A 24,789-nucleotide genomic window follows, 5' to 3' on the forward strand; every position below is an offset into this window, starting at 1 on the left:
ACCCAGGAGTTTTTTTCCTTCCCCTTGTGGTTATATGCAGCTTATAGGTAAGAAAAACCTTTGTAATGTACTTGAATCTCAGCAGTCCTCAGTTCATTATCCAGTGCCATAGTCCCTAACCATTAAATTAAGTGTTGACCTTATACATAAGGACTTCGTATAAGAATGAGTTCGTTTCTTGTTGACTCCTGTCATGTTGTACCATTGTTCTCTTCACACTGGTCTGACTTGCCTTTGACAAAAGGAAGGGAGTGTGCTTTGCATGGCTGTGTGCTTTCCTAATACCAAGAAGCTATCTAAAGATACTTAACTGTGCTGTGAACTAAAGCTATTGTGTTTGATCTACCCAGCCATCCAGCTGACCCCTGTATACACAATTCTACCTGTTCAGTTCTGTTGATGTTTAAGTTGCCTCTGTTCTTTGGTGGGAAAAGAGGTGATGTATAAAAATTGACTGCTTTGTATAAGGCTTGGTGTGTTAGGTGCTAAATCACTTAACTTTTTCTTGATTTGGGGATCTATTCTCCTTGTTTTTTTTTTGTTTGTTTGTTTGTTTGTTTTTTCCCTTCTTTTAGAGACAGAGTCTTGCTCTGTCACCCAGGCTGGAGTGCAGTGGTGTGATCATAGCTCATTGCAGCCTCCAACTCCTGGGCTCAAGTGATCCTCCTGCCTCCACCTCCCAAGTAGCTGGTACTACAGGCACACATCACCATGCCTGGCTGATTTTTTTACTTTTTGTAGAGACGGTGTGTTGCTGTGTTGCCCAGGGTGGTCTTGAATTCCTGAGCTCAACCGATCCTCCTGCCGTGGCCTTCCAAAGTGTCAGGATTATAGGTGTGAGCCACCATGCCCAGCTGAGATCTGTTTTTTACTATTTCACAATAATTGCTGGAAATATTTGTAATAATGTGACTTTCACTGCTAAGACAGAAAAGGAAGATAAGGAAATTGAGGAAAATGAAGCTTCTGCTTCTATAACAGGAAAGCATAAACTTTTGAGTTACTTTTAGAGTAAACGGAGATAAGCATGTCTAGATTCTTGACCCACCCTCTTCTGCCACAGTCAGACTTAGAATGCACTTTTGCATGCACTTTTGTTAATCTAATTAATGATCATTTATATGCTTTCTAGTTAGTCAATACGTGTAACTTTATATTTCAGCTCATGAGAGCTTCTGCCCCATGCTGCAGGGAAGTGTATAGCTCTTCAGCTGTGCAGCCAGGATGAGAACTCATGTTCTGTTCTTCCTGCTACTGATGAGACAGGGGAGGCACATGTACATCCAGGCTCTTTCTGCATGGCAGGGCTGTTTAATTAGGGCTGATGGAAGTTTTTGTCATAGAAAATGGGCAATCAGATTTGCAGTTAGTAGTGAAATAATTGATTCTCAATCCATATTGGGAAACAGAAGATAAAACGTTGGTAATAAAAATGTAAATTTTAGAACATAGAACACAAAGAGTGGACCATAAACCGGGCGCTGCAACTCACACCCATAATCCCAACACTTTGGGAGGCCGAGGCAGGTGGTTCATGAGGTCAAGAGATCAAGACTGTCCTGGCCAACGTGGTGAAACCCCATCTCTACTAAAAATACAAAAATTAGCTGAATGTGGTGGTGAACGCCTCTAACCCCCGTACTCGGAGACTGAGTCATGAGAATTGCTTGAACCAGGCAGGCTGAGATTGCAGTGATCCAAGATCACGCCACTGCACTCCAGCCTGGGCAACAGAGCGAGACTCCATCTCAAAAGAAAAAAACAAAAACAAAAACAGGGCCAGGCACGGTGGCTCATGCCTGTAATCCCAGTACTTTGGGAGGCTGAGGCAGGCAGATCACAGGGTTAGGAGTTCGAAACCAGCCTGACCAACATGGTGAAACCCCACCTCTACTAAAAATACAAAAATTTGCCAGGCTGGTGGCACATGCCTGTAATCCCAACTACTCAGGAGGCTGAGGTAGGAGAATTGCTTGAACGTGGGAGTTGGAGGTTGCAGTGAGCTGAGATCGTGCCACTGCACTCTAGCCTGGGTGACAGAGCGAGACTCTATCTCAAAAAAACCCAAAAAAACCAAGAGTGGACCCTAATGTAACCTATGGAACTTCAGTTAATAATGAATCTGTATTGGCTCATCAATTGTAACAAAGGTACCACACTAATGGAAGATGTTAATAATAGGAAAAACAGATGGGGAGGATGGGGGAGGTACAGAGGTATATGGGAACACTCTGTACTATCTGATCAGTTTTTCTGTAGAACCTAAGAGGCCAAAAAAAAGAAAACTGTTTAAAATTTTTAAATATCTAGCTTACTGTTCCCCAGTGGGTTCAAATCATACAAAGTTAGTGTTTAACCTCCTGACCCTTGCTTGGGATTTCTCAGTTACGATGGGTCCAGTTTGCAGTTTGAGCCCGTTTCATCAGTTCCGTTTGCCTCTTGCCCGTGTGTTAACTGTGCTCTTGCCTTTCTCCCTATCTGCTGGAATAGTTGGAATGCCAAGATGCCTTGGAAACAGCCGCCCGAGCCGAGGGCCTCTCTCTGGATGTCTCCATGCATTCTCAGCTCAGAATCCTGGACGAGGAGCATCCCAAGGGAAAGTACCACCATGGCTTGAGTGCTCTGAAGCCCATCCGGACTACTTCCAAGTAAGACGCCCTGCCGGCTGATGACATGAAGCATCAAAGGCATTTTTTTTTTTTTTTTTTTTTTTTTGAGACGGAGTCTTGCTCTGTCGCCAGGCTGGAGTGCAATGGTACGGTCTCGGCCCACTGCAATCTCCGCCTCCTGGGTTCAAGTGATTCTCCTGCCTCAGCCTCCTGAGTATCTGGGACTACAGGCACCACCAAGCCCAGCTAATTTTTTTGTATTTTTAGTAGAGACGAGGTTTCACCATATTGGGCAGGATGGTCTCAATCTCCTGACCTCATGATCCGCCTGCCTTGGCCTCCCAAAATGCTGGGATTACAGGTGTGAGCCACCACACCCGGCCCATCAAAGCCGTTTTAGAACATTCAGGCCAAGATTAGATCAGCTGGGGAGACCTGTCTTTAGTTAAGAGCTCTGTTCACTAAACTCTGTCTTTTAAACACGGGCTGCCCTCTCCGTGCGTGTTGATAGCTTTGTGATTTCGGTTTTCTCTCCTTAGACACCAGCACCCAGTGGACAATGCTGGGCTTTTTTCCTGTATGACTTTTTCGTGGCTTTCTTCTCTGGCCCGTGTGGCCCACAAGAAGGGGGAACTCTCAATGGAAGACGTGTGGTCTCTGTCCAAGCACGAGTCTTCTGACGTGAACTGCAGAAGGTAGGCGCCTCTGGTCCACCCTCATCTCCCCCATGCTGGGTGGGCAGGGCCTGAGCTAGGAGTGTGAAGTCCACAGCTCTGTGTCTTTAAAGAGCCAAGCTGTCCAGTGGAGGGTGGGCGGCCTGGGGATGACTTTCTCTTTGCTCTTTTGCTTTATCTCCTATTTCACCTTTGATCCTGTTTTAACCACGGGCTTTCTCTCTCTCTCTCAGCCCCGCTTCTCTTCCTGAGTCTGCAGGGAGATTATGTTGCTGCCTTGTGACAGAATACATTTTTGTGGTAGCTGATTGTCATGATTAAAATCTAGTTTACAACTTCACATTTTACTACAGGAACCTTCAGAAAGGGTCGGGGGCCCCTGAAAAAGGAAGTTCTTATTCACAAATTGCATTCAGGGATCATTTCCTGGGTGGAAAGAAAGGCTTTTGCTCTCATCATTTTCTGTATCCTGGGAGGCTCCCTATACAGGGTAAATATGTAGTTCCCCAGGAAGGGTATTTTTTCCCAGAAGGTGAAGACTGTGTACATAATTTTAAAGGAGAGACTTATGTGAGTGGTGGCAAAACCTGGAGACAAAAAGTGGTGGCAGGCGGGGAGCTAGGTGTGCCTTTCCCCCGGGGAGATGTGTAACGAGGACGTGTGCCCTTATTAAGACTAGAGAGACTGTGGCAAGAAGAACTGAATGAAGTTGGGCCAGACGCTGCTTCCCTGCGAAGGGTTGTGTGGATCTTCTGCCGCACCAGGCTCATCCTGTCCATCGTGTGCCTGATGATCACGCAGCTGGCTGGCTTCAGTGGACCAGTAAGTTCTAACCATCCTTTCCGACAGTCTCCAGGGGCCCGGCCACGGCCAGCTCTAACACTCTTATTCTGTTCCAGGGGTTGTGCTCAGCTTTGGGCTAGGTAGCAGTCTTAGAGATGCCTTCAGGACTGTTGAAAGGGGTCGATGGATTTTGGAGTGAATGGTGGCTTGGCAACAGCTGGAAGGATGAAAGGGCAGTGTTGCCAGAGAAGAAATGGAACTGGCTTGATTTCTGGGCGGGGGTAAAATGGAACTGATTCCAGTTCTGCACAGGACTGTGCTTCTCGGTTGTGTGTTGACATGAAATGATAGTCGGTGCAGGCAGATGTGTCTTGCAGTGCTGTGAGTGGGTGAGAGCACATTATGTGGCCTGGGCTGGTGAGCCAGCGCTGGGGACATACCGAGTGCCTGGAGGCAGAGTTATCACACGTTTGGCGGGTCCGTGGCAAATAAGCCCTGAGAAAACTAGAGGACTGTCGAGGATTTTAGAGTCTGACCTGGAGTCCATTTAAATTTGACTTATAGTGTAACTGTGTGGCAAGCGTTGGGGTGGCAGCCGTGGTTTTCCCCAGTCTGTACTGATGCAGAATAGACAAGAGAGCCTTTGACATTCACTCTGTTTCCTGGGCACCTGTTTCTTACACTTGCTGTGCTGCCTTACACTTGAGACCTTGATTAAATCTATTCTCTACACATTTGCCTTGAGGCATCGGAGCAGTAGTACTGCTTGTACTGTGCGTTTTCCGTGTGTGGGTAAAGCTGGAGGTTCATGGTTTTGGTAAGTATGTGCCTCAGATGCATGGTGATTAGGTAAAACTAATTTGCAGTTTTGTTTTTGTTTTTGTTTTTTTAATGTTTGATGCCTCTTGTTAAAGTTTTGATCTCTTTTCTGAAGCAGAGAACACTACTTTTCTGGTATTGGGTTTCTATATTATTAATAATTGACCAACTAACATACTTTATATAAAAGTTTTAAGTAAGAAGGACCATGTAACTGAAATGTTGTGTTATGTAATTTACCAAAATGGCAAACACTTTCATAGAGCCAGCTTCCCCCAAGAAGAGCTTCTGTCATTGTTTCACTACAGGGCTGGTGGCTGCTCTTACCTCATAGAATTCATTCCTCTGGGTAGCACCCTATGCAGGCTTTCCGAATAAAGTGATCATGGGCTTTCTTGATTCCATTTGGCCAATGCAAGAACTTCATTGACTCCCCTCTAAAAAAAAATTCCATGGATTGTTGGGATTTTTATTTTTATTTTTTGAAAAAAAGTTACCTATCCATATTCAGCTTGGTGGCTTCACGGTCACTCCCCCTGAACATTCGTATATTCCGTAATCTCTCATTTATGGTGCAGAACACTGGGATATTAACCTCTAGGAAACTGTTCTAGCTGCCAGGGAAAGCTAAGAGCCCTCCTTTCACAGGAAAGCAGCAGCGTGCTTTTTCTTCTCTCTGCCCTTTCAGGGAAGAGCATCTTAAGGCCAGTGTTATTTCATGGGATTCTGTCCTGGAACTGAGAAAGCAATGGACTCATCCGTAGTGTCTTATACATTTAAAAGTGTAAATAATACACACTTCCTTTTTTGGAACTCCAATTCTAATATGTTTCTTTTCCATTGGAAATTGAAAAACCAGGCTGGTTTTGAGATTAGTACTAGCAGTGAGTAAACCTCCTCTCTGTGGCCTTAAATCCTTTTGAGGAACATTCGTTTTAGATTTTTGCAAGTTTCCTAATCTGGCACGACTTTCAAACTAGCTTAATCTGTCCTTACAGAAACCTGTATAAGGACAGACTGCCCACATACGGGCTCCCCAAATAAAACGGCATTTTTATTTCTTGTCCCTGCTCGGGTTTCACCGAACCTTGGTAGCCATACACAGAACAAATGAAACACAATCAAGTTTTTGTGCTGTGTTTGTTTTTACCTACCGGCCAGCTGATGCTGACATTTATACACCAAGATGATCCAAGGCTTTGGTGATGCCAGTGGACTAGCGCCATATGTGCAGGGTGCCTGGGGGTCATAATAATGTTCATGGAGTACCAGACTCTCTAACAGTATGGTCCTGTGTAGCCACATTGCTACACTTACAGAGATGCTTTGGGGCCTTTTTGGATTAAGACAGTTCTAAAAGACCAGGCCTCACCTGTGATCTGTGTATAAAGAATTAGCATCGCACCTAGATCTGCAAGAGAAGGCCGCCTCCTGCAGTGCTATCTCTTGGTGAATGCTAACTCTGCCCGAGGGCCTTTTGGGGAAAGGACAGTGTAAAACCCTTAGAGAGGTAAGTTTCCCACCCTTCCAACCTCTCTCCACCTGCAGCTTGCTTGGTGCTGTCAGGATCTGGATTTGGGGGGAGTCTCTCTGTAGTGGAACCAGTGACAGAAGCTGTTCTTTAGAATTTTCAGGATGGCTGTATTCTGCGGTCAGAATGAGAGAGTCAAGCTGGGCAGAATCTCTCGCCAAGAGTTCAGGTAAGGTAATGTTTATTCACTGGGAATGCTTTCCACAGCCAGACAGCTATGCTAACAGTCTCAAGTTTTCTTCCAGTTTGTTTAGATTTAAATGATACGTTTGTAACTTTTTAAAAACTAAATTTTGGTTGGATTTTTCGTGGAAATCTCTTTTTTCTTTATCCCCTAAAAAATGGTTTGAAATGTCATTGTTATTTAAAAACCCGATGTGTTGGAACTTCTTTAATCTGCTGTTTCCTCTTTTTCCCCCCCCCCTTTAAAGTTTCGCATAGTATAAACATTCACTCTGTCTTTTACCTTCCCTGCTCCTCCCCTCTGGGAGGCGCTGATGCTATTACCTGGTGCTGAAAAATGGCACTCTAAAGGTATGGGAAGGAAGGAGCCCAAGGCAACCACCTGCTGTCCTTTCAGCCTTCCTTTGGAGACTGCTCCATCAGTGCTGAGGTGTGTGGGAACAGGCGTCACTGCACCGCCATCTTACTGAGTTGCTTCACGTGAGGAAAAGGGGGCTTTGGCCCTGTGACTCAGTTCCACATTTTGGATTGCATACTGGAAAAGAAGCCAATCTTCTTGCTAGTAAACCAGCAACCCGGCTGTATACAGTGGTGACCCAAGCAATGGATATAAATCTAAAAGTCTGAGGGAGGGGAGAGGTGGAATACAGTAGTTCTTGGAATCTGAAGTCTCCTATTTGATCAGGTTATTTCCTGGGACTTGGCAAAAATCTGATTGGTGGGGATCTCCTAGGACCTAGTGGACATCTGGTATTAATTTAATCTCAGGAAAAACAAGAAATTAACCCAGAGAGATTCTGGGTTCTGGAATTCAGCATAGCTACCTCCGGACCGTGGTGTCTGGCCTCCATTTTTGTCTGTCATTCAGCTCTGACTTACAGCTGCAGTCACCTTTGCTGTAAGGAACCTGGGTATAGGGGTGGATGGGCTTCACGTTAATTTTTTTCTTCCTTTAGGGTGGGGGATTGGTTTGGCTTTCTTTTGTTGTTGTTTTTTGTTTTATTTTTGTCAATCAAGATTGATTTTTAGATGCAAGGACTTGAAAAGACCCAGAAGGATGCCACCAGTTTTTCCTTGAGGCCTAGGATTTTTTTTTCTGTCCCGAGCAGAGGTAATTCCTCACAGCTTAGTGCACCCGTGGCACCAGCCATTTTGAGCAGAGCACCTCTTTGGGGAGCTTTTCGTTTTGTTTTGTTTTTAATTCTCTTTCCTTAGCAGCAAGGTCTTTTTTCCTAGAGAATCTACTCCATTGCAGAATCATTGCAACCTCAGGAGCCCTCACTGATTGAGTGCTGTCAGCCTGATATACTACTTTGGACTCTGGAAACAGATATGGGTTCTATTCTCTATTTCTACTGTGTGTCGTTAAACAACCGTCGGAGGCCAGTTGACCTGTTAGATGGCTAGTCCTGTATAATTTGACTCTGTATGTTTCAATGTATGTTACTGCAATGCTTCACCTGCTGTACAGTGTTTGTGAGATGCTCTTTGAAGATGGTACTTTTATATTTTTTCATTTTCAATAAAAGTACATTCCTTCCCACTTCCTGGTATTTAATACTGTTGCTGAATGTGCCTTGTGTGAGTGTGTGCTCCGGCGTTGCAGGACCTCAGCTGGAGGTGGCACTCGGTGGTTCTTGGGGGCTGGCCGCCTTCCCTCTGCAGGTGGTGTTAGACATATACTGCCTGAGGTAACATGTTTTCATTTTTGGGAGGGAGTTGGGAGTGGGGTGGGCCCATGGGAGGGTCTCTGGAGTTTTGATAGCCTGCTTTGTTTGCTCTCTTCTGTACTATTAAACTGCTGATGTTTATTTTCAGGAATGTTTTGCAAATGCACTTCTCACTCTTCCCCAGTACAACTGTAGGTACACTGTTCCTTTTTATCAAATAAGCACGTTTGAAATGATCCAAAAAAAGGTCTTAATTTCATGTAAAGAAATGTATCCATGTGTGGAGATACTGGAATAAGGTCAAAGTTGTACTTTTGAATGACCATGTGTTTAGAGTTAACTTCAGCTCATTGATAGGTTTATGTTACATTAGAAAGAGTAATGGTTTTGATGGTGTCCTGTAAGGAAGAAAGTTTTCAATTAGACCTAGCTCCTGCAGAATGCCCTGAGGAAATTACTGCAGGCAGCTTGTAATAACTGGGTCCTCCAAAGTTTTGTTTTGCTTGCACACTGGTCCCTGAGTGGAGCTGCCTACTCTTTCCAACTTAACATAAAACTATGGCATTGTGTGTGAGTGCCGTGGAGATGTTGACATTGGTGTGTATCTCTCCCTGTAGGCCTTCATGGTGAAACACCTCTTGGAGTATACCCAGGCAACAGAGTCTAACCTGCAGTACAGCTTGTTGTTAGTCCTGGGCCTCCTTCTGACAGAAATCGTGCGGTCTTGGTCGCTTGCACTGACTTGGGCATTGAATTACCGAACCGGTGTCCGCTTGCGGGGGGCCATCCTAACCATGGCATTTAAGAAGATCCTTAAGTTGAAGAACATTAAAGAGAAATCCCTGGGTGAGGTGAGTGAGGGGTGTTTGCTTCACAGCAGAGGGCAACTTCCTAGCTTGAGGTTCGTTCCTCTAGGGCCCTGCCTCCTGAGGTGAATGAACCATGTCCTTGCAGGGCTCCCTCACTACTCTTTGTATCTTACAGCTCATCAACATTTGCTCCAATGATGGGCAGAGGATGTTTGAGGCAGCAGCCGTTGGCAGCCTGCTGGCTGGAGGACCCGTTGTTGCCATCTTAGGCATGATTTATAATGTAATTATTCTGGGACCAACAGGCTTCCTGGGATCAGCTGTTTTTATCCTCTTTTACCCAGCAATGGTGAGTAAGCCTCCCAGCTGAATCTTGGCAGTTTCTCCTTAGGAAATGAGTTACTTCCATTGGGTTATAGTAGGCATTGCTGAGGTGTCACATCTCTGATTGGAAATTTCCTCAAAGCAGATTAAATCTAGAGCTAGATAGCGCTTGCTCCGTTGGGACAGAATTTTGACTTGAGAGGAGGTAAGGTGTCATTTGCATGAAAAAGAGTCTGAATGAGAAGGCCAGCCAGTGAGCCCTGTCTCACTTGACATAGGAGTGTTTGAGTCACTGCGCTGGAGTTGGTGCTAAGTGATAGGGCCCTCCTGCCTCCCCTTTGGAAACACGCAGTATCTGTGGTCACTATTGAGAATAGATACTTACTTGTCTTCATTGCCTTACAAAGAGATAAGAATTCAGTAATGTTTTATTACAGTTCAATAGGTCACTTTTATGAAAGACAGTACAGCTACATAACATCCTAGGAAACAGGATTATATGCTCATTTTATTGAGAATGACCTTAAGCAGATTAGGTAGTTCTCAAGTTTGAATGAGCTTTAATTTGGTGCGGCATCGCTTTTCGTTTCAGATGTTTGCATCACGGCTCACAGCATATTTCAGGAGAAAATGCGTGGCTGCCACGGATGAACGTGTCCAGAAGATGAATGAAGTTCTTACCTACATTAAATTTATTAAAATGTATGCCTGGGTCAAAGCATTTTCTCAAAGTGTTCAAAGTGAGTTTAAAGATTTCGTATGTGCATGTGATAGAAGGACTTTGGATTCTTTGGGTCTTATTCGCACACTTGGCTTTCTGAACACATTACATATTAGGACTAGTGTCTAGTATATCGTAGGACATAATATCATAGAATCTTTGTGTTCAAAAGGGATGTTAGAGGTTTGAACCCATAACCTCATCTCACTGATGAGGAAATTGAGACCTGGGAAAATGGATTTTTCCCAGTTAATACACAGCTAGTTAGGAATAGTTCAGTTTCAAAGCCCCCTGTGTATATTCTCATCATGCCCATGATTTCCCAGCCTGGTCATGAGGCTTTGAGGTAAGCTGGGAGTCAGGATGGCTGGATGCTGGTCCTAGCGCTGTCAAATATGTAAGTGCCAATAAAGCTAGGAGAAATAGCACAGATGGGGCATTCAGAAAGATCTCCACACAAGTTGAACCAGTGTGCCTTAAAACAGATGAAATTGAAGCAGGAGATACTTAAAACCAAATGCATAGATACTTAATTTAAATAAAAGAGATGGAGCTGTTGGTGGACCTTAACCTCATTAGGAGCTGAGTCCAATGCTGTAAAACAGTCAGTACATTATAGGTGGAGTAGAAATACAGTGTTCAGGTCGGGCGCCAGTGGCGCACACCTGTAATCCCAGCATTTTGGGAGGCTGAGGGAGGAGGCTCACCTGAGGTCAGGAGTTAAAGACCAGCCCAGCCAATATGGTGAAACCCCATCTGTACTAAAAATACAAAAATTAGCTGGGTGTGGTGGCATGTTCCTGTAATTCCAGCTACTTGGGAGACAGAGACAGGAGAATGAATCACTTGAACCCAGGAGGCAGAGGTTGCAGTGAGCTGAGATCATGCCATTGCACTCCAGCCTGGGTGTTGCAGTGAGACTCTGTCTCAAAAAAAAAAAAAAAAAAAAAAGAAAAAGAGAAAGTGTTCAGAGCAAGGCAGCTGTTTTCCTTTCATTGAGTAACCTTCAGGAACATGATGTCCAGTTCTGGAATCTACATTTGATTTATGAGGGCTGTTAAGCTAAGAAGCATCCAGAGGAGGTGACCACTCAAGAGGTGCCCCCCAGTGGATGGGGCTGCCTTGTTAAACAGTGAGTTTGTTTCTACTGGAGTGGAACAAATGGTTTCTGAATGGACAGCTGCCAGCAGGTTGATGGCAGCATGGCTGCCAGTGGTCCTTCTGGCTCTCTGATTCTATAGTTTTATGGTCTTTTTTCTGAGATTCCCCTCATCCATCAGCCCCTGACTGGTATCTTTACCTGTAGGTATTAATTTGAAGAGAGTGTTCTTACTCATTATAGACATGGCCAAGGTGTATAATAAATGTTAAAGTAAGGAGTTCAGTGTTTTTATGTGACTTACAAACTAGCTGTGAAGATAGTTCCCCAATGCCTTAGGCAGTGGTAACACCTTTAAGGTCAGTGCATAGCCTCTTAGAAGAATTAAGTATTTGCCAGGTGCGGTGTTGCATGCCTGTAATCCCAGCACTTTGGGAGGCTGAGGCGGGTGGATCACCTGAGGTCAGAAGTTCAAGAGCAGCCTGGCCAACATGGCAAAACCCCTCCTCTACTGAAAATACAAAAATTAGCCAGACGTGATGGCACAGCCTGTAATCCCAGCTACCCAAGAGGCCAAGGCAGGAGGATCAGTTGAACCCGGGAGGCAGAGGTTGCAGTGAGCTGAGATCACACCACTGCACTCAAACCTGGGCAACAGAGTGAGACTCCATCTTAAAAAAAAAAAAAAAAGTATTGTCCGGGTGAGGTGGCTTATGCCTTTAGTCTCGACGCTTTGGAAGGAGAGACAGGATCACTAGAGCCCAGGAGTTCGAGACCAGCCTGGGCAACGTAGTGAGACCTCATCTCTACAAAAAATAAAACTTAACTGGGCATGGTAGTGCACATCTGTGGTCCCAGCTACTTGGGAAGCTAAGGTGGGAGGATTACTTGAGCCATGGAGGTTGAGGTTTCAGTGAGCCATGATTGTGCCACTGCACTCCAGCCTGAGCAACAGAGTGAGACCTCGTCTGAAAAAAAAAAAGTATCTTATTGTTCTGCTTCCTGCTCCATGGTCTTCAGTACTGTATGGTTGCTTTGCTAATAAGGGGGTTGATTTTGCAAATATTTAAGAAAAATCATTCTGCCTATAGAAATTATATTTCACCTATCTTCCAGTTGTCGTTACTGCATTTTTGTATGGAAGCTTCTATGCCACTGCCAACATACAGCAGGCACTCTACGAAATCTTAGTTACCTCCCCACCGCCTTTCTTTTTTTTTTTTTCCTTTTGAGACAAAGTCTGGCTTTGTCACCCAGACTGGAATACAGTGGTGCAATCTTGGCACACTGCAACCTCCACCTCCCGGGTTCAAGCGATTCTCTGGCCTCAGCCTCCCAAGTAGCTGGGATCACAGGCGTGTACTAACACACCCAGCTAATTTTTGTATTTTTAGCGGGACGGGGTTTCGCCATGTTGGCCAGGACGGTCTCGAACTCCTGACCTCAGGTGATTCCCCCTGCTTTGGCCTCCCAAAGTGCTGGGATTATAGGCGTGAGCCACCACGCCCGACCTCTTAGTCCCTTTTTAATTCTCCAGTGTCATTGTGTTGTCTTTCGTATTAATTCCTTAGGCAAAAATTAAACAACAACCGGGTAAGCAAACGCAACTGCCAATTACAGATACAATTAATGTGTTCATTCTTTCTAAACCTAAGAAACTGACAAGAAGAATCAGAAAAAGGTATCATAGAAGATGATCATTGTGTTCATGTATAGTGATTGCTTTCTGTTAGATTCATTCCTGTCACTTGATCCATTTCAAACCTCAGCCTTTTATACCAGCTGTAGTGGTAAAGTTGATAGTCATAAGTGTTGAAGAGTGGCTGGAGACCTACGGAGTCTTGTTTGGAGGTGGAGGAACAACATCCCTAGGCTGCTTTTAACTTGCTTTGAAATTGGCTTGCTTTTTCATAGAAATCCGTGAGGAGGAGCGTCGGATATTGGAAAAAGCCGGGTACTTTCAGAGCATCACTGTGGGTGTGGCTCCCATTGTGGTGGTGATCGCCAGCGTAGTGACCTTCTCTGTTCATATGACCTTGGGCTTCGATCTGACAGCAGCACAGGTCAGGCAACCCTCAGGGATGGGGAACATTTTAGAAATACCACATTTGCCGGAGGCTGAGGCAGGAAAATCGCTTGAACCCAGGAAGCAGAGGTTATGGTGAACTGAGATCGCACCACTGCACTCCAGCATGGATGACAGAGTGAGACTCCATCTCAAAAAAAAAAAAAAAAAAAAAAATACCGCCTATGGAGATGATGCTCTGATCTTCTTACTGGACCTGGAGGTTTCCCCAAGAATTAGTAGATATTTTTTCATTCATGGGATTAAGCTGAGAAGCAGAAGAGTGGGGAGCCAGCCCTTATGCACAAATAGTGTATGAGTTATTTTTAGTCAACCTAAATTTGAGTTTAATTCTGAAATTACAGATCATCCTGTGGTTCATATTTACTGGCAATTTCAATTGAAGGTCTCAAAAACTCTACTTAAAAAAAAAATGTGGCCGGGCATGGTGGCTCACGCCTGTAATCCCGGCACTTTGGGAGGCCAAGGTGGGCGGGTCACTTGAGGTCAGGAGTTTGAGACCAGCCTGGCAAACGTGGTGAAACCCCATCTCTACTAAAAATGCAAAAAATTAGCCAGGCGTGGTGGTGAGCGCCTGTAGTCCCAGCTACTCGGGAGGCTGAGGCAGGAGAATTGCTTGAACCTGGGAGGTGGAAGTTGCAGTGAGCCGAGATTGTGTCACTGCACTCCAGCCTGGGCGACAAAGCGAGACTCCGTCTCAAAAAAAAAAAAAAAAAAAGTAATTGACTTGTAATAACATCTGACAGTCAAGCTGCAGCCTTCCTAGCACCTGAGAGGAAATTGATGGTGTCAGGTTACTTTAGTTGCATAGCATAATTAAGCACAGTTTCTTCTCTTCTCCTATTTTCAGGCTTTCACGGTGGTGACAGTCTTCAATTCCATGACTTTTGCTTTGAAAGTAACACCATTTTCAGTAAAGTCCCTCTCAGAAGCCTCGGTGGCTGTTGACAGATTTAAGGTAAGTGGCTCCTTTCCCTGCCCCAGTGTCAGGAGCCCTCCCCACACAACTAACTGCTGGCTCTGTTCAAGGGGCCGCACAGGCTGGCCTCACTGGATTTAAGCTTGGCTTTGGCCTTTTGGCAAGTCGGTAAGAAAAAGGGGGCAGTGGAGGAGACTGAATTGAGGGACGAGACTTACCACCTTTTTAAATTAATGTGAATTTTTACCTTTTGTGGATGGCCATGATCTGAGCTCCCAGGATTGCAGAGTTCCCCTTTAGAGCTAGCCCCTTCCACCTGGTCCTGACATGGATGTGTCGCAACTCACTGGGCCTTGAAGTGGCTTAAACCTAGAAGACCAGCACTGTGGGGCATCTTCCCCTTGATCTTTGTTACTGTCACTTTGATTGGTTGACACGCTGAATCCTTTTTGATACTTTCTTTTTCCTGCCCTGTGGTTGCTACTCACGATGCAGGGAAAGCAGTGACATGGAAATAGTTGTAAAACTAGATCATGTTGAGAAGTGCAGTTAAGTAAGTATCAGCTTCTTTTTTTTGCAGGTGGTTAGTTGATCATACCTTGGCTGTGTTCCTTGTTCCTTCAGGATAATACACATACATGATATGAAAGGGAGTATATTTGGGAGGGTGGAGAGAAATAGATATTTGACAGTGGTTAATACTAAACAAAAAAAAGGGGACGCCATGTGGGCTGGAATTCTTTGACATTGTCACTGCATAGATTAGCTCCTATGTCCCTGCTTGTCTTTATTGGCTGGTGAGAGGAATACGAAAGCAATTTTGGTGATGTGAAGGCTTGAAGCTCACACGTTTGAGGAATGGATATAATCATCCTGGAGGTTCAGGAGAAAACAAATTGGATTTTCTTCTTAAGAAATGTGGAAACTCAGTTCCTGGGATTTGTTTATATTCTACTTGTTTACAGTTGACCAGGTGACTTTTATTTGGTCAAGAAAGCCAGTCCTGGCCAGGCATGGTGGCTCGCGCCTGTAATCCCAGCTCTTTGGGAGGCTGAGGCAGGTGGATCACTTGAGCCCAGGAGTTCAAGACCAGCCTGGGCAACACAGCAAGACCCCATCTCTACAAAAAAATAAAAAAATAGCCAGGCACAGTGGCATGCACCCATAGTCCTAGCTACTCGGGAGGCTGAGGTGGGAAGATTGCTTGAGCCCAGGAGGTTGAGGCTGCAGTGAGCTATGATCATGGCACTGCACTCCAGCCTGGACAACAGAGTGAAACTCTTACCTTTTTTTTTTAAAAAAAAAAAAAAAAGAAAGAAAAAGGAAGGAAGGGAGGGGAGAGAGAGAAGGAAGGAAGGAAGGAGAGGGAGAGCGAGGGGGAGGGGGAGGGGGAGAGGGAGGGGAAGAAAGCTAGTCTTCGAATATGCCCCTCCCCGACCCCAGTGTGGCTGCTTAGAAAACCAAGAGCCAGAGTCATATGAAAAAAAATGGCCTAATGGGACTCTGAGCTTTATTTTGCTGAATCCACAATAACCAGTCGTGGATGAAAGGCAAATGTTTGACCATAAGTTCTCCCTGCTGTTCATTTCTATATTCTTGTTAGTGAATGGATTTGGTAGCACTTTGAATAAAGTAAGGGCCTATAGTGTAGGTTGGTCCTCCCCTTGTTTTTCGAGGACTCTCATCTCTTGCTTAGTAGTGAGGACTTGGATTAGCAGGTGGCTTTCACATCATAGGTCCCTCCTCTTTCCAGGAAGCTTCAGAGTTAATAGTAGAAGCAGCACCACCCACAGCTCTATTTGATGCCCCATGAGACTTTAGACCCCTGCTATTTTATTCCTCTTGGCGGTCTCAGTCTCTTTTTTTCCTTCTTATTCTTTTTTTAATTAGATGCTTGGCACAAGATAGCAAGTATTTATGGCCAGGCTTGGTGGCTAACACCTGTAATCCCAGCACTTTGGGAGGCTGAGGTGGGTGGATCACTTGAGGTCAGGAGTTCAAGACCAGCGTGGCCAATACGGTAAAACCCCATCTCTACTAAAAATCCGAAAAATTAGCCAGGCGTGGTGGCGTGCGCCTGTAGTCCCAGCTGCTCAGTAGGCTGAGGCAGGAGAATCACTTGAACCTGGGAGGTGGGGGTTGCCATGAGCCGAGATCGCGCCACTGCACTCCAGCCTGGGCAACACAGAGAGACTCTGTCTCAGAAAAAAAAAAAAAAAAAGAAGATAACAAGTATTTATTACTTAATTCCTCCCCAACTCTAAGCCGGTTCTTTCTTCTTCTTATCTTCAGATGTTTGTTAATTAGAATTACGTTGACTTTATGAGGGTTGGAGGGCTGTTTTTTAGGTGTAAGGCAACTGTTTATTATGTTTCTGAGTACATTAAAGGAAGTCTGCCACAATTGGGGGCCCATCTAAGGCAGCCTTTTGAAAACAACAAAACTGTTCCTGGGATTGTATCTCCCCAAAAGCATCTGCCCTCCCATCATTTTTAGAAGATGGAATATAGAATAACAAGGATGGGACTTGCTTCTTTGATTCATTTTACAGACCTTGAAACTCATTAATGATGTTACAGAGCCCTGCTTTTCACCCTGTGTCTTGTTTTACATCATTTTCTTTCTTTCTTTTTTAAATTGGAGTTGGAGATCTGATAGATTGGCAAGTATAGTGTTTTCTCTATTTCACCTACCCTGCAAGTGCATCTTGCAGGAGAACTTGTTGCTTCCTGTTGGGTAGTACGCATAAAGAATAGGAAAAGAGATATAAAATTTATTTATGTAACCTGTAATTTATAGATTTGATGACCTGTAGAAAGGCAGTTTGAAGCTGCACTGATTGTCACCAGTGGAATAGGGTGGCTTGTTCTAGCAAATACAGACACAGGACGCCCGGTGAAATACTGCATGGAATATACTTATACTGAAAAATTATTATTGTTTTTCTGGAATCTAAATTTGACTGGGGCCGGGCATGGTGGCTCATGCCTGTAATCCTAACACTTTGGGAGGCTGAGTAGGTGGATCACTTGAGGCCAGGAGTTCGAGACCAGCCTGGCCAACTTGGTGAAACCCCATCTCTACTAAAAATACAAAAATTAGCTGGGCGTGGTGGTGGGTACCTGTAATCCCAGCTACTCGGCAGGGCTGAGACAGGAGAATGGCATGAATCTGGGAGGCAGAGGTTGCAGTGAGCCAAGATTGCACCCCTGCACTCCAGCCTGGGTGACAGAGTGAGACCCTGTCTCACAAAAATAATTAATTAATTAATTTAATTGGGCATCTTATATTTATCTGGCAACCCTGTGAGTAGTCCCCTCTTCTGCTCTCAACAGATTCATTCTGATTTGATTCTTCTAGTGAATAAATAGTGTTTTCATGGTCAGTGTCCTATGATAAAGTTGAGGCTTATGGTTTATAGGTTTATATGGTTATAGGTTTACGTTATATCTAAGATTCTGTTGTTCTGACAGGTGCAAATTCAAGTAGATACAAGTTCAAGTATGGGGAGGCCCTTGTCTGTCTCTTAGCACATCAGGACAGAGTGACCTAAAGCCAAAACTCTCCTGGCAGGAGGGGGAGGGTAAGGCTGCGGGGAGTAGGAAGGAAACATGGGGCTGGAGCTGTGAAAACCAGTAGGTACTGGCATGTTTCTTAATAGTTCATTGAGGCCTAAAAGACCTTTGTCCTTTGAATAACTCTTTAGGGGAGAGAAATGATGGAAATTCTGTTGTCATGTGGTTTTACTCTGTGAAGGTGATCAAAATGTTTGGCATGTTACTCTTAGCTCAGTCTCTCAGGAAGGCTTTGAACAAATGAAACCAGCAGCCGTTTCAGCAAGCAGGGGCTACACCTAAGGTTATTCAAGAGTGAAGATTATCTCAGAAGTTTAGAATCATGACACTGCGGGGAAGACAGGGTCAGGGATGAATGGGAGATGGGGGCTTAAGGGAGAGCTTAGAAGTTTAGAATCCAAGAGAGAAAGGGTTTGTTCTTGGGGAGAGGGATTATGTATGATATTTTATAGCACCTGCAAAATTTAAGATAGCTGCGGGGTTCTCAGTAATTAAGCAGAGTCCTGACCCTAAAAGCTATCTTTTCTCTAAAGATTTTGTAATGTTTAAAATTTTTAAAAATTAAGATAAATATGTTTTAAATCATACTGTGAATCCAACTGGTATAGCAATCTGTAGAGAAGATCACTGGCTTAAGAGAATTGTTAGAAGTGAATTCGAAGTCTTATGGGAACATCCTGGGCTGCGATATATTATGATCAGTGTTTTACATCTTAATTTCAGAAACATTTCCCTCTTCAAGAATTCATTCTTCAGCTGGGTGCAGTGGTTCACACCTGTAATCCCAGCACTTCGGGAGGCTGAGGCAGGCAGATCACTTGAGTCCAGGAGCTCAAGACCAGCCTGGCCAACATGGCGAAACCCCATCTCTACAAAAAAATACAAAAATTAGCCAGCATGGTGGCGCATGCCTGTAATTTCAGCTACTTGGGAGGCTGAGGCATGAGAATCTCTTGAACCTGGGAGGTGGAGGTTGCAGTGAGTCGAGATTGTGCCACTGCACTCCTGTCTGGGCAACAGAGCAAGACTCCGTCTCAAAAAAAAAAAAAAATTGTTTCTTTTAATGTAACTCAGGGGTCTCTGGGAATGAGTGGGAGGAAAGTGTCTTGTTCTCTTCCCAAGGGATGTTTCTCAGGGAGATACCCTTCACTTCCATGCAAGCCCGTTCATTTGGTTGTTGAACTCTCAAGTTCCAAGGCAAGGCTTTGAAGACATGAGAGTTTCTTGGCAAGAAGATGTTCTCTGTGGTAGATGAAACTTTTAGATACTGTTTTCTGACGGTAGCAATGTAAGCCTGTGACAGTCTGTACTCCTAGATACGTGCGGCGCTGTGAGTGTGGGAAGTGGGCAGGCTTTGGGATTCTGCAGGAGGGGTCTGGAAGGAAAACACATAGTGAGCATCTGTACTGGAGATCAGCATGCCCTTTGCTTTTCCTACCTGCTTTTTACTACTCCTTAGAACAAGGGGCTACATGCCAGTCAGTTAAATGTCATTAGGTCCGCGTTAGGCTGGCTGAGGGGGAGAGGCAGTTTAGCATGTAATTTGTCATGTAGAATATTGGGTCATTGACAAGGCCCCTGGACCTCTTGAGGTTGCCCCACACTCCCGTGACCCCTTGATGGGCCTGAGACTGGCTGCACTAATGAGCTACCTTTTGCCCTTCAGCTTCCTTCCACTGTATAGCCTGATGTGTTTTGCTACGTGAGTGTGCGCCCTAGGCTTGTCTCCCTGGTCTTGATCCAGTGTCTCATCTTTGCACCTCTCTCACAACTCCTATCAGAGTTTGTTTCTAATGGAAGAGGTTCACATGATAAAGAACAAACCAGCCAGTCCTCACATCAAGATAGAGATGAAAAATGCCACCTTGGCATGGGACTCCTCCCACTCCAGTATCCAGAACTCGCCCAAGCTGACCCCCAAAATGAAAAAAGACAAGAGGGCTTCCAGGGGCAAGAAAGAGAAGGTGAGGCAGCTGCAGCGCACTGAGCATCAGGCGGTGCTGGCAGAGCAGAAAGGCCACCTCCTCCTGGACAGTGACGAGCGGCCCAGTCCTGAGGAGGAAGAAGGCAAGCACATCCACCTGGGCCACCTGCGCTTACAGAGGACGCTGCACAGCATCGACCTGGAAATCCAAGAGGTAAGCGGCCCGCCCCCTGCCTCCCCACCCGTACCCCGCAACCCCATGCTGATCTGCCACCAATAGGCGGCTGCTGTTCCTTTTCACAAAGTGCTTTGTGGCTAGGGGTGATTTTGAACTAAAGAGCAAATTAGACCAGCTCTAACTCTAAAAAAAACCAATTAAGCATTTTGCAGCAGAATTGAATAACAACTGATCTTATGAAGTGATAGTTTTATAAGCAAGGAAATGAAACATTCAAGAGGATTTTCCAGGATTTTCCCCTAAAGAGGATTCAGTTTTAGTTGTATGTGAGCTGTGACAGCTATTTCTGATTGTTACCACTCTGTGAGGGTCCTTGTGCAGGAGGCTGTGCACCATACCTGGCGCGTCATAGGTAGTCTCAGGGCTACTGTGACAACAATCGTGTTGTAATTATTTATTCTTAATATAAGTTAAGGATCGTTACAGTAGATGATGTCACAGCCCAGGTAGCATAAGATTAGTCTCAGAGGGCCTCCTATAGGGAATGGTGGAACAGAGATGCCAGGTTCAAGGCTTTTAAAATATAGACTATGTATTTCGGAACCAGCACCATGTTCACAGGTCTGTGTCATTAGAGGGCCCCAGATGTGTATATATTCATTCATTCAACAGCCATTTTATGAGTATCAAATTCCATGCCAGATGCTGTGGTAGGGCTGGGCATAGAGCTACAAAAACCCAAACAGACAAAAATCCCGTCCTTCATGGAGTTTACATTCTAGCAGGCACAGACAGGTCATGAGCAAATAAAATATATTACATATCAGATGGTGATAAGGGCTATGACAGAAGGGGACAGAGGCTGGGCATGGTGGCTCATGCCTGTAATCCCAACACTTTGGGAGGTCAAGGTGGGCAGATCGCTCCAGCCCAGGAGTTCAAGACCAGCCTGGCCAACATGTTGAAACCCTATCTCTACAAAAAATAGAAAAATTAGCCGGCTGTACGCCTATAGTCCCAGCTACCTGGGAGGCTGAGGCAGGAGAATTGCTTGAGCCCAGGAGGCGTAGGTTACAGTGAGCTGAGATCGCGCCATTGCACTCCAGCCTGGGTGACAGAGTGAGAGACTCAGTGAGACTCAGAGTGAGTCTCAAAAAAAAAAAAAAAATGGTGGGCAGGGAGAGAGTGTGCTGGGCAGGGAGCAGGTGTGGTTACGACTTGAATAGCTGCCTGAGGGAAGGCGTCATTTAAAAAGTAGTATTTGGGCAAAGATCAAAGGAGATGAGGGAGAGAGCTACCTGGGTATGGGGTGGGTGGGTAAGAACATTCCAGGCCAAAGGAACAGAAACACAGAGACCGCAAGTGGTGAGTGTGCCTGTTATTGGAGTGGAATGAGCGTGGGAGAGAGTAGTGGATGCCAAGGGCAGAGGTGGTGCCTGCCAGAGCCTCTGGTGAGACTTTGACTTTACTCCAAGTGGGAAGAGGAGCCTTTGGAGGATTCACAGCAGAATGACATGATCAGACTTATGTATGAAGAGGATCATTCTGGTTGCTGCAGGGGGAGACAAGGAAGCAAGGAGAACAGTCAAGGCTCTGTTACCACAGTAACCAGGAGAAAGATGAGGATGTCTTAGATCAAGGTTGCTGGTGGGAGGTGGTAAGAAATGTTTGTCCATGTAACTGGAAGTAGGGAGGAGGAGGTTTGAATGCAGTGTTTATCAAAATCAGCAACTGACCAGAGGCATGGTAAGCTGATCCAGAACTAGACTGAGAAGAGAACAAAAAGCTTCCAGCTTTTGAAAACTACGAGCAAGAAGGGAAGACAGTCTTTAGCGACACCACTTGAAACTATTAGTGTCATTGAAGGGCATGCAAGTCAGTTTTTTTACGTCAGTTAACTCTTTTTTTTTTTTTTTGAGATGGAGTCTGCCTCTGTCGCCCAGGCTAGAGTGCAGTAGCATGATCTCGCCTCACTGCAACCTCTGCCTCCCGGGTTTAAGTGATTCTCCTGCCTCAGCCTCCCGAGTAGCTGGGATTGTAGGCATGTGCCACTGTGCCTGGTTAATTTTTGTATTTTTAGTAGAGACAGGGTTTCACCATGTTGGCCAGGCTTGTCTCGAACTCCTGACCTCAGGTAGTCTGCCTGCCTCAACCTTTCAAAGTGCAGGGATTACAGGCGTGAGCCACTGCACCTGGCCTTACTTCAATTAACGCCTAACAGGCTTTTTATTTAGTAACTATTAGCTTGATTATTGAGGCAGCTCTAATACATTGCTAATCAGCTCTATTAGAAAATGATTCCACACGTGCAGCTAAAATGTATTCTTTTACTTTGTACATTGACCCTCATTCTGCCCTTCAGAGCCCACAGACACATGGGAGACCTTTAGCCATTTGAAGAGAAATCCCTTAATTCTCCCTGGGCCTTCTTTTTAGGGAAGGGAAGGGGAGGTGATGTTTGCCAAGTGTCTTCTGTGCACCAGGCATTTTTCTCATTTTTGGTGTCTCATTTAGTCTTCATTTAATCATCAGAATAGCATTTTTCTCACGTAAACCTAACTGGCCTGAGCAGAGGTTGAACCTGTAAGTTGACCTCCTTGTTGCCACCAGGCAGTAAACCATTCAGTACTCCTGGACCACGTCAAAAACTATTTGTTCAACTATCAGACACTGTACTTAGTTTTACAAGGATACTGCCTTTCCTCAAGGTGCTCAGAGTCCAAAGAAGGAGACAGACACAGTATTAGGTTAAGTCACGGGGCCTAGATCACACAGTTAGCAAGTGCTGGTGAAATTGGGATTCAGATAAAGACCCATCTGCCTCCAGAATCCATGCTCCGTCCATACCACCACTCTCCCTTCCTTCCTGGGGATGCTTGAACCAGCACAGGGCTGTAAACAAGTGACCCTTTTGAAGTCATCTGTCTGTCCCTTGAAAACTTTCAACGCGACTTTGAGAACTCTGTGTCTTGCCTAAGGATACTCATTTAGTCATAGACTTGGTTTTCTACTTTTGTGTGGGATTGATGATATAAATAGTCCTCAGATTTTTGGAAATGTTTTGCAGAAAAATGGAAGCAACAGTGTCCATGGTTTTTATTGAAAATACACGATGTATACACCTTAGAGAAAAATCATAATAAAATGATTTTTTAAGAGTCCTGCCCTCTCTTCTGGAAAACAACAAAAACAAGTAAATAAAGAATATGGGTGGCCAGGTGCGGTGGCTCACGCCTGTAATCCCAGCACTTTGGGAGGCCAAGGCGGGCGGATCATTTGAGGCCAGGAGTTTGAGACCAGCCTGGCCCAGAATGTGAGAATGATGGTGGGCTACCGGAATGTGAGAATGATGGTGGGATACTGGAGTGGGTGGCGTGTTTACTTTCCCCAAAGGGCTTCCATTCCTGTTATCTCAGGTGTCTCCACAGAAACCCATGAGATAGGCAGCTAATGAGTGAGAAAACAGGTAAGTGGCCTGCTGAGTTATCAGGGTGACAGTTTTATATGCGTAGACTACAGTTAATGTGTTTTTTCCTCAAGTCCTTCAAGATGAGTGGTTAGTAGTATCTCAATGACCCTCCTCTCTGTGTACCTTGTCCAGGGGAAACTGGTTGGAATCTGCGGCAGTGTAGGAAGTGGAAAAACTTCTCTCATTTCAGCCATTTTAGGCCAGGTAAGATTTTTGTTATTGTCCTTTTCTGCTTCTTTGTCTGATTCGCAAGAGTCTCAGGAAAAAATGAACAAATTTCCTGAAGAGAGTCAGGAAAGGTAGAAACAAATGAACCCTCAGCCTGCATTGTACTCCCCCAATTCTCCCCAGTTCCACCCCTTCACAGCCTTCTGCCTGGAAGGAGGCTTGGTGGGCGCCTGATGGATGACTGACTGTTGCCTCAGCTGGAGCCATTTGGTTTCATGCCTTCTTTCATTCAGCGTGTATCTATTGAATGCCACAGGTACGCCTGTGTGTTGAAAATGGCAGAGATAAGAGATGAACAGACACCCTACACTGCAGTGCTGCCAACAGAGTTAACCTATAAAGAAGCAGGGCTGACAGCACTTCCAGCCAGTCTGTCAGACAGGACTGTCAGGGTTTGATCTAGAAGCAAAGCCCCTCTGTTTTCTGCCTAATCCCTGAAAGAGTCATGCCCTTGGGGAGTTCATGGTCCAGTGGGGAGCAAGGCCTTGAGGACACACAAGCACATCTCCAGGCAGGGAGTGAACAGCACGCAGGGCCCAGCACACGGTGGCCAGTACTGAGAGTGAGGGACAGGATGGGGCTGGAGTCATGCCGCTGAGACCCACTATCATTGCTGTGTTTTAGAACCAAATAATCCAGACCAGAAAAAACAAACAAACAAAAAAACAAGGCGCCCACATGCTTTTAAACTAGAATTAAATTAACTTGACTTAGATGGTTGAGATGAGCATAAACTTACGATTATCTCTACATCCTGATGGATATGCTTTTGTAGTCTCGTGCTTTCTTGTCTTGTTTGGCATCAGCTATCACAGTTGGTGAGTTGTGGTCCTCCTTGAGGGTGGTGGTGCCTGGGGCTGTCTGAGTTCAGATCATGGCGGGCAGGGCCGCACCTTCTGCTTTATGACACTCTCCAGTGGTGGGGCCCAGCCTTTGGTCTTGTAAAAAGCACCAAACTTCCTAGGTGATTTCTGATGACCAACCAGATCTGGAGGGCCAGTGAGGAAAGACAGAGATGGTGGGAGGGGGAGCAGGAAAGAAAAGGTCAATTTGTAAGTGCTGCTCTGCCATCTACCAATGTGCTCCGTTTTCCAGGGTTGATTAGGCAGTGGTTAGGTTGAAAACCAAGTCAGGCTTTGCTTCTGGACAAATCCTGGCAGCCCTGTCTCTGGCAGGGAAACGGGTTGT

At 45.2% G+C, this 24,789-nt stretch overlaps 1 protein-coding gene across 7 annotated transcripts in view; it reads left to right on the plus strand.

Moving 5' to 3' along the window:
- Positions 1-24,789, plus strand: part of ABCC5 (ATP binding cassette subfamily C member 5) — a 95,101-nt gene that overhangs the window by 25,324 nt on the left and 44,988 nt on the right. For 4 of the 7 annotated variants that reach the window (XM_031663532.1, XM_031663531.1, XM_031663533.1 and 1 more), the window contains exons 3-12: positions 2,491-2,648; positions 3,149-3,304; positions 3,958-4,105; positions 8,887-9,120; positions 9,254-9,427; positions 9,995-10,142; positions 13,137-13,285; positions 14,159-14,266; positions 19,584-19,940; positions 23,506-23,577. In XM_031663532.1, coding sequence (XP_031519392.1) covers positions 2,491-2,648; positions 3,149-3,304; positions 3,958-4,105; positions 8,887-9,120; positions 9,254-9,427; positions 9,995-10,142; positions 13,137-13,285; positions 14,159-14,266; positions 19,584-19,940; positions 23,506-23,577 — 1,704 coding nt within the window. Of the gene's footprint in view, positions 1-2,490; positions 2,649-3,148; positions 3,305-3,957; positions 4,106-6,510; positions 8,143-8,886; positions 9,121-9,253; positions 9,428-9,994; positions 10,143-13,136; positions 13,286-14,158; positions 14,267-19,468; positions 19,941-23,505; positions 23,578-24,789 lie in introns of those variants that run through there. The other 3 variants (XM_031663535.1, XM_017955646.2, XM_017955644.2) reach the window with 3 other exon arrangements.

This window comes from Papio anubis, chromosome 2 (genome assembly GCF_008728515.1).
Source record: "Papio anubis isolate 15944 chromosome 2, Panubis1.0, whole genome shotgun sequence".
Classification (NCBI taxonomy): Eukaryota; Metazoa; Chordata; class Mammalia; order Primates; family Cercopithecidae; genus Papio; species Papio anubis.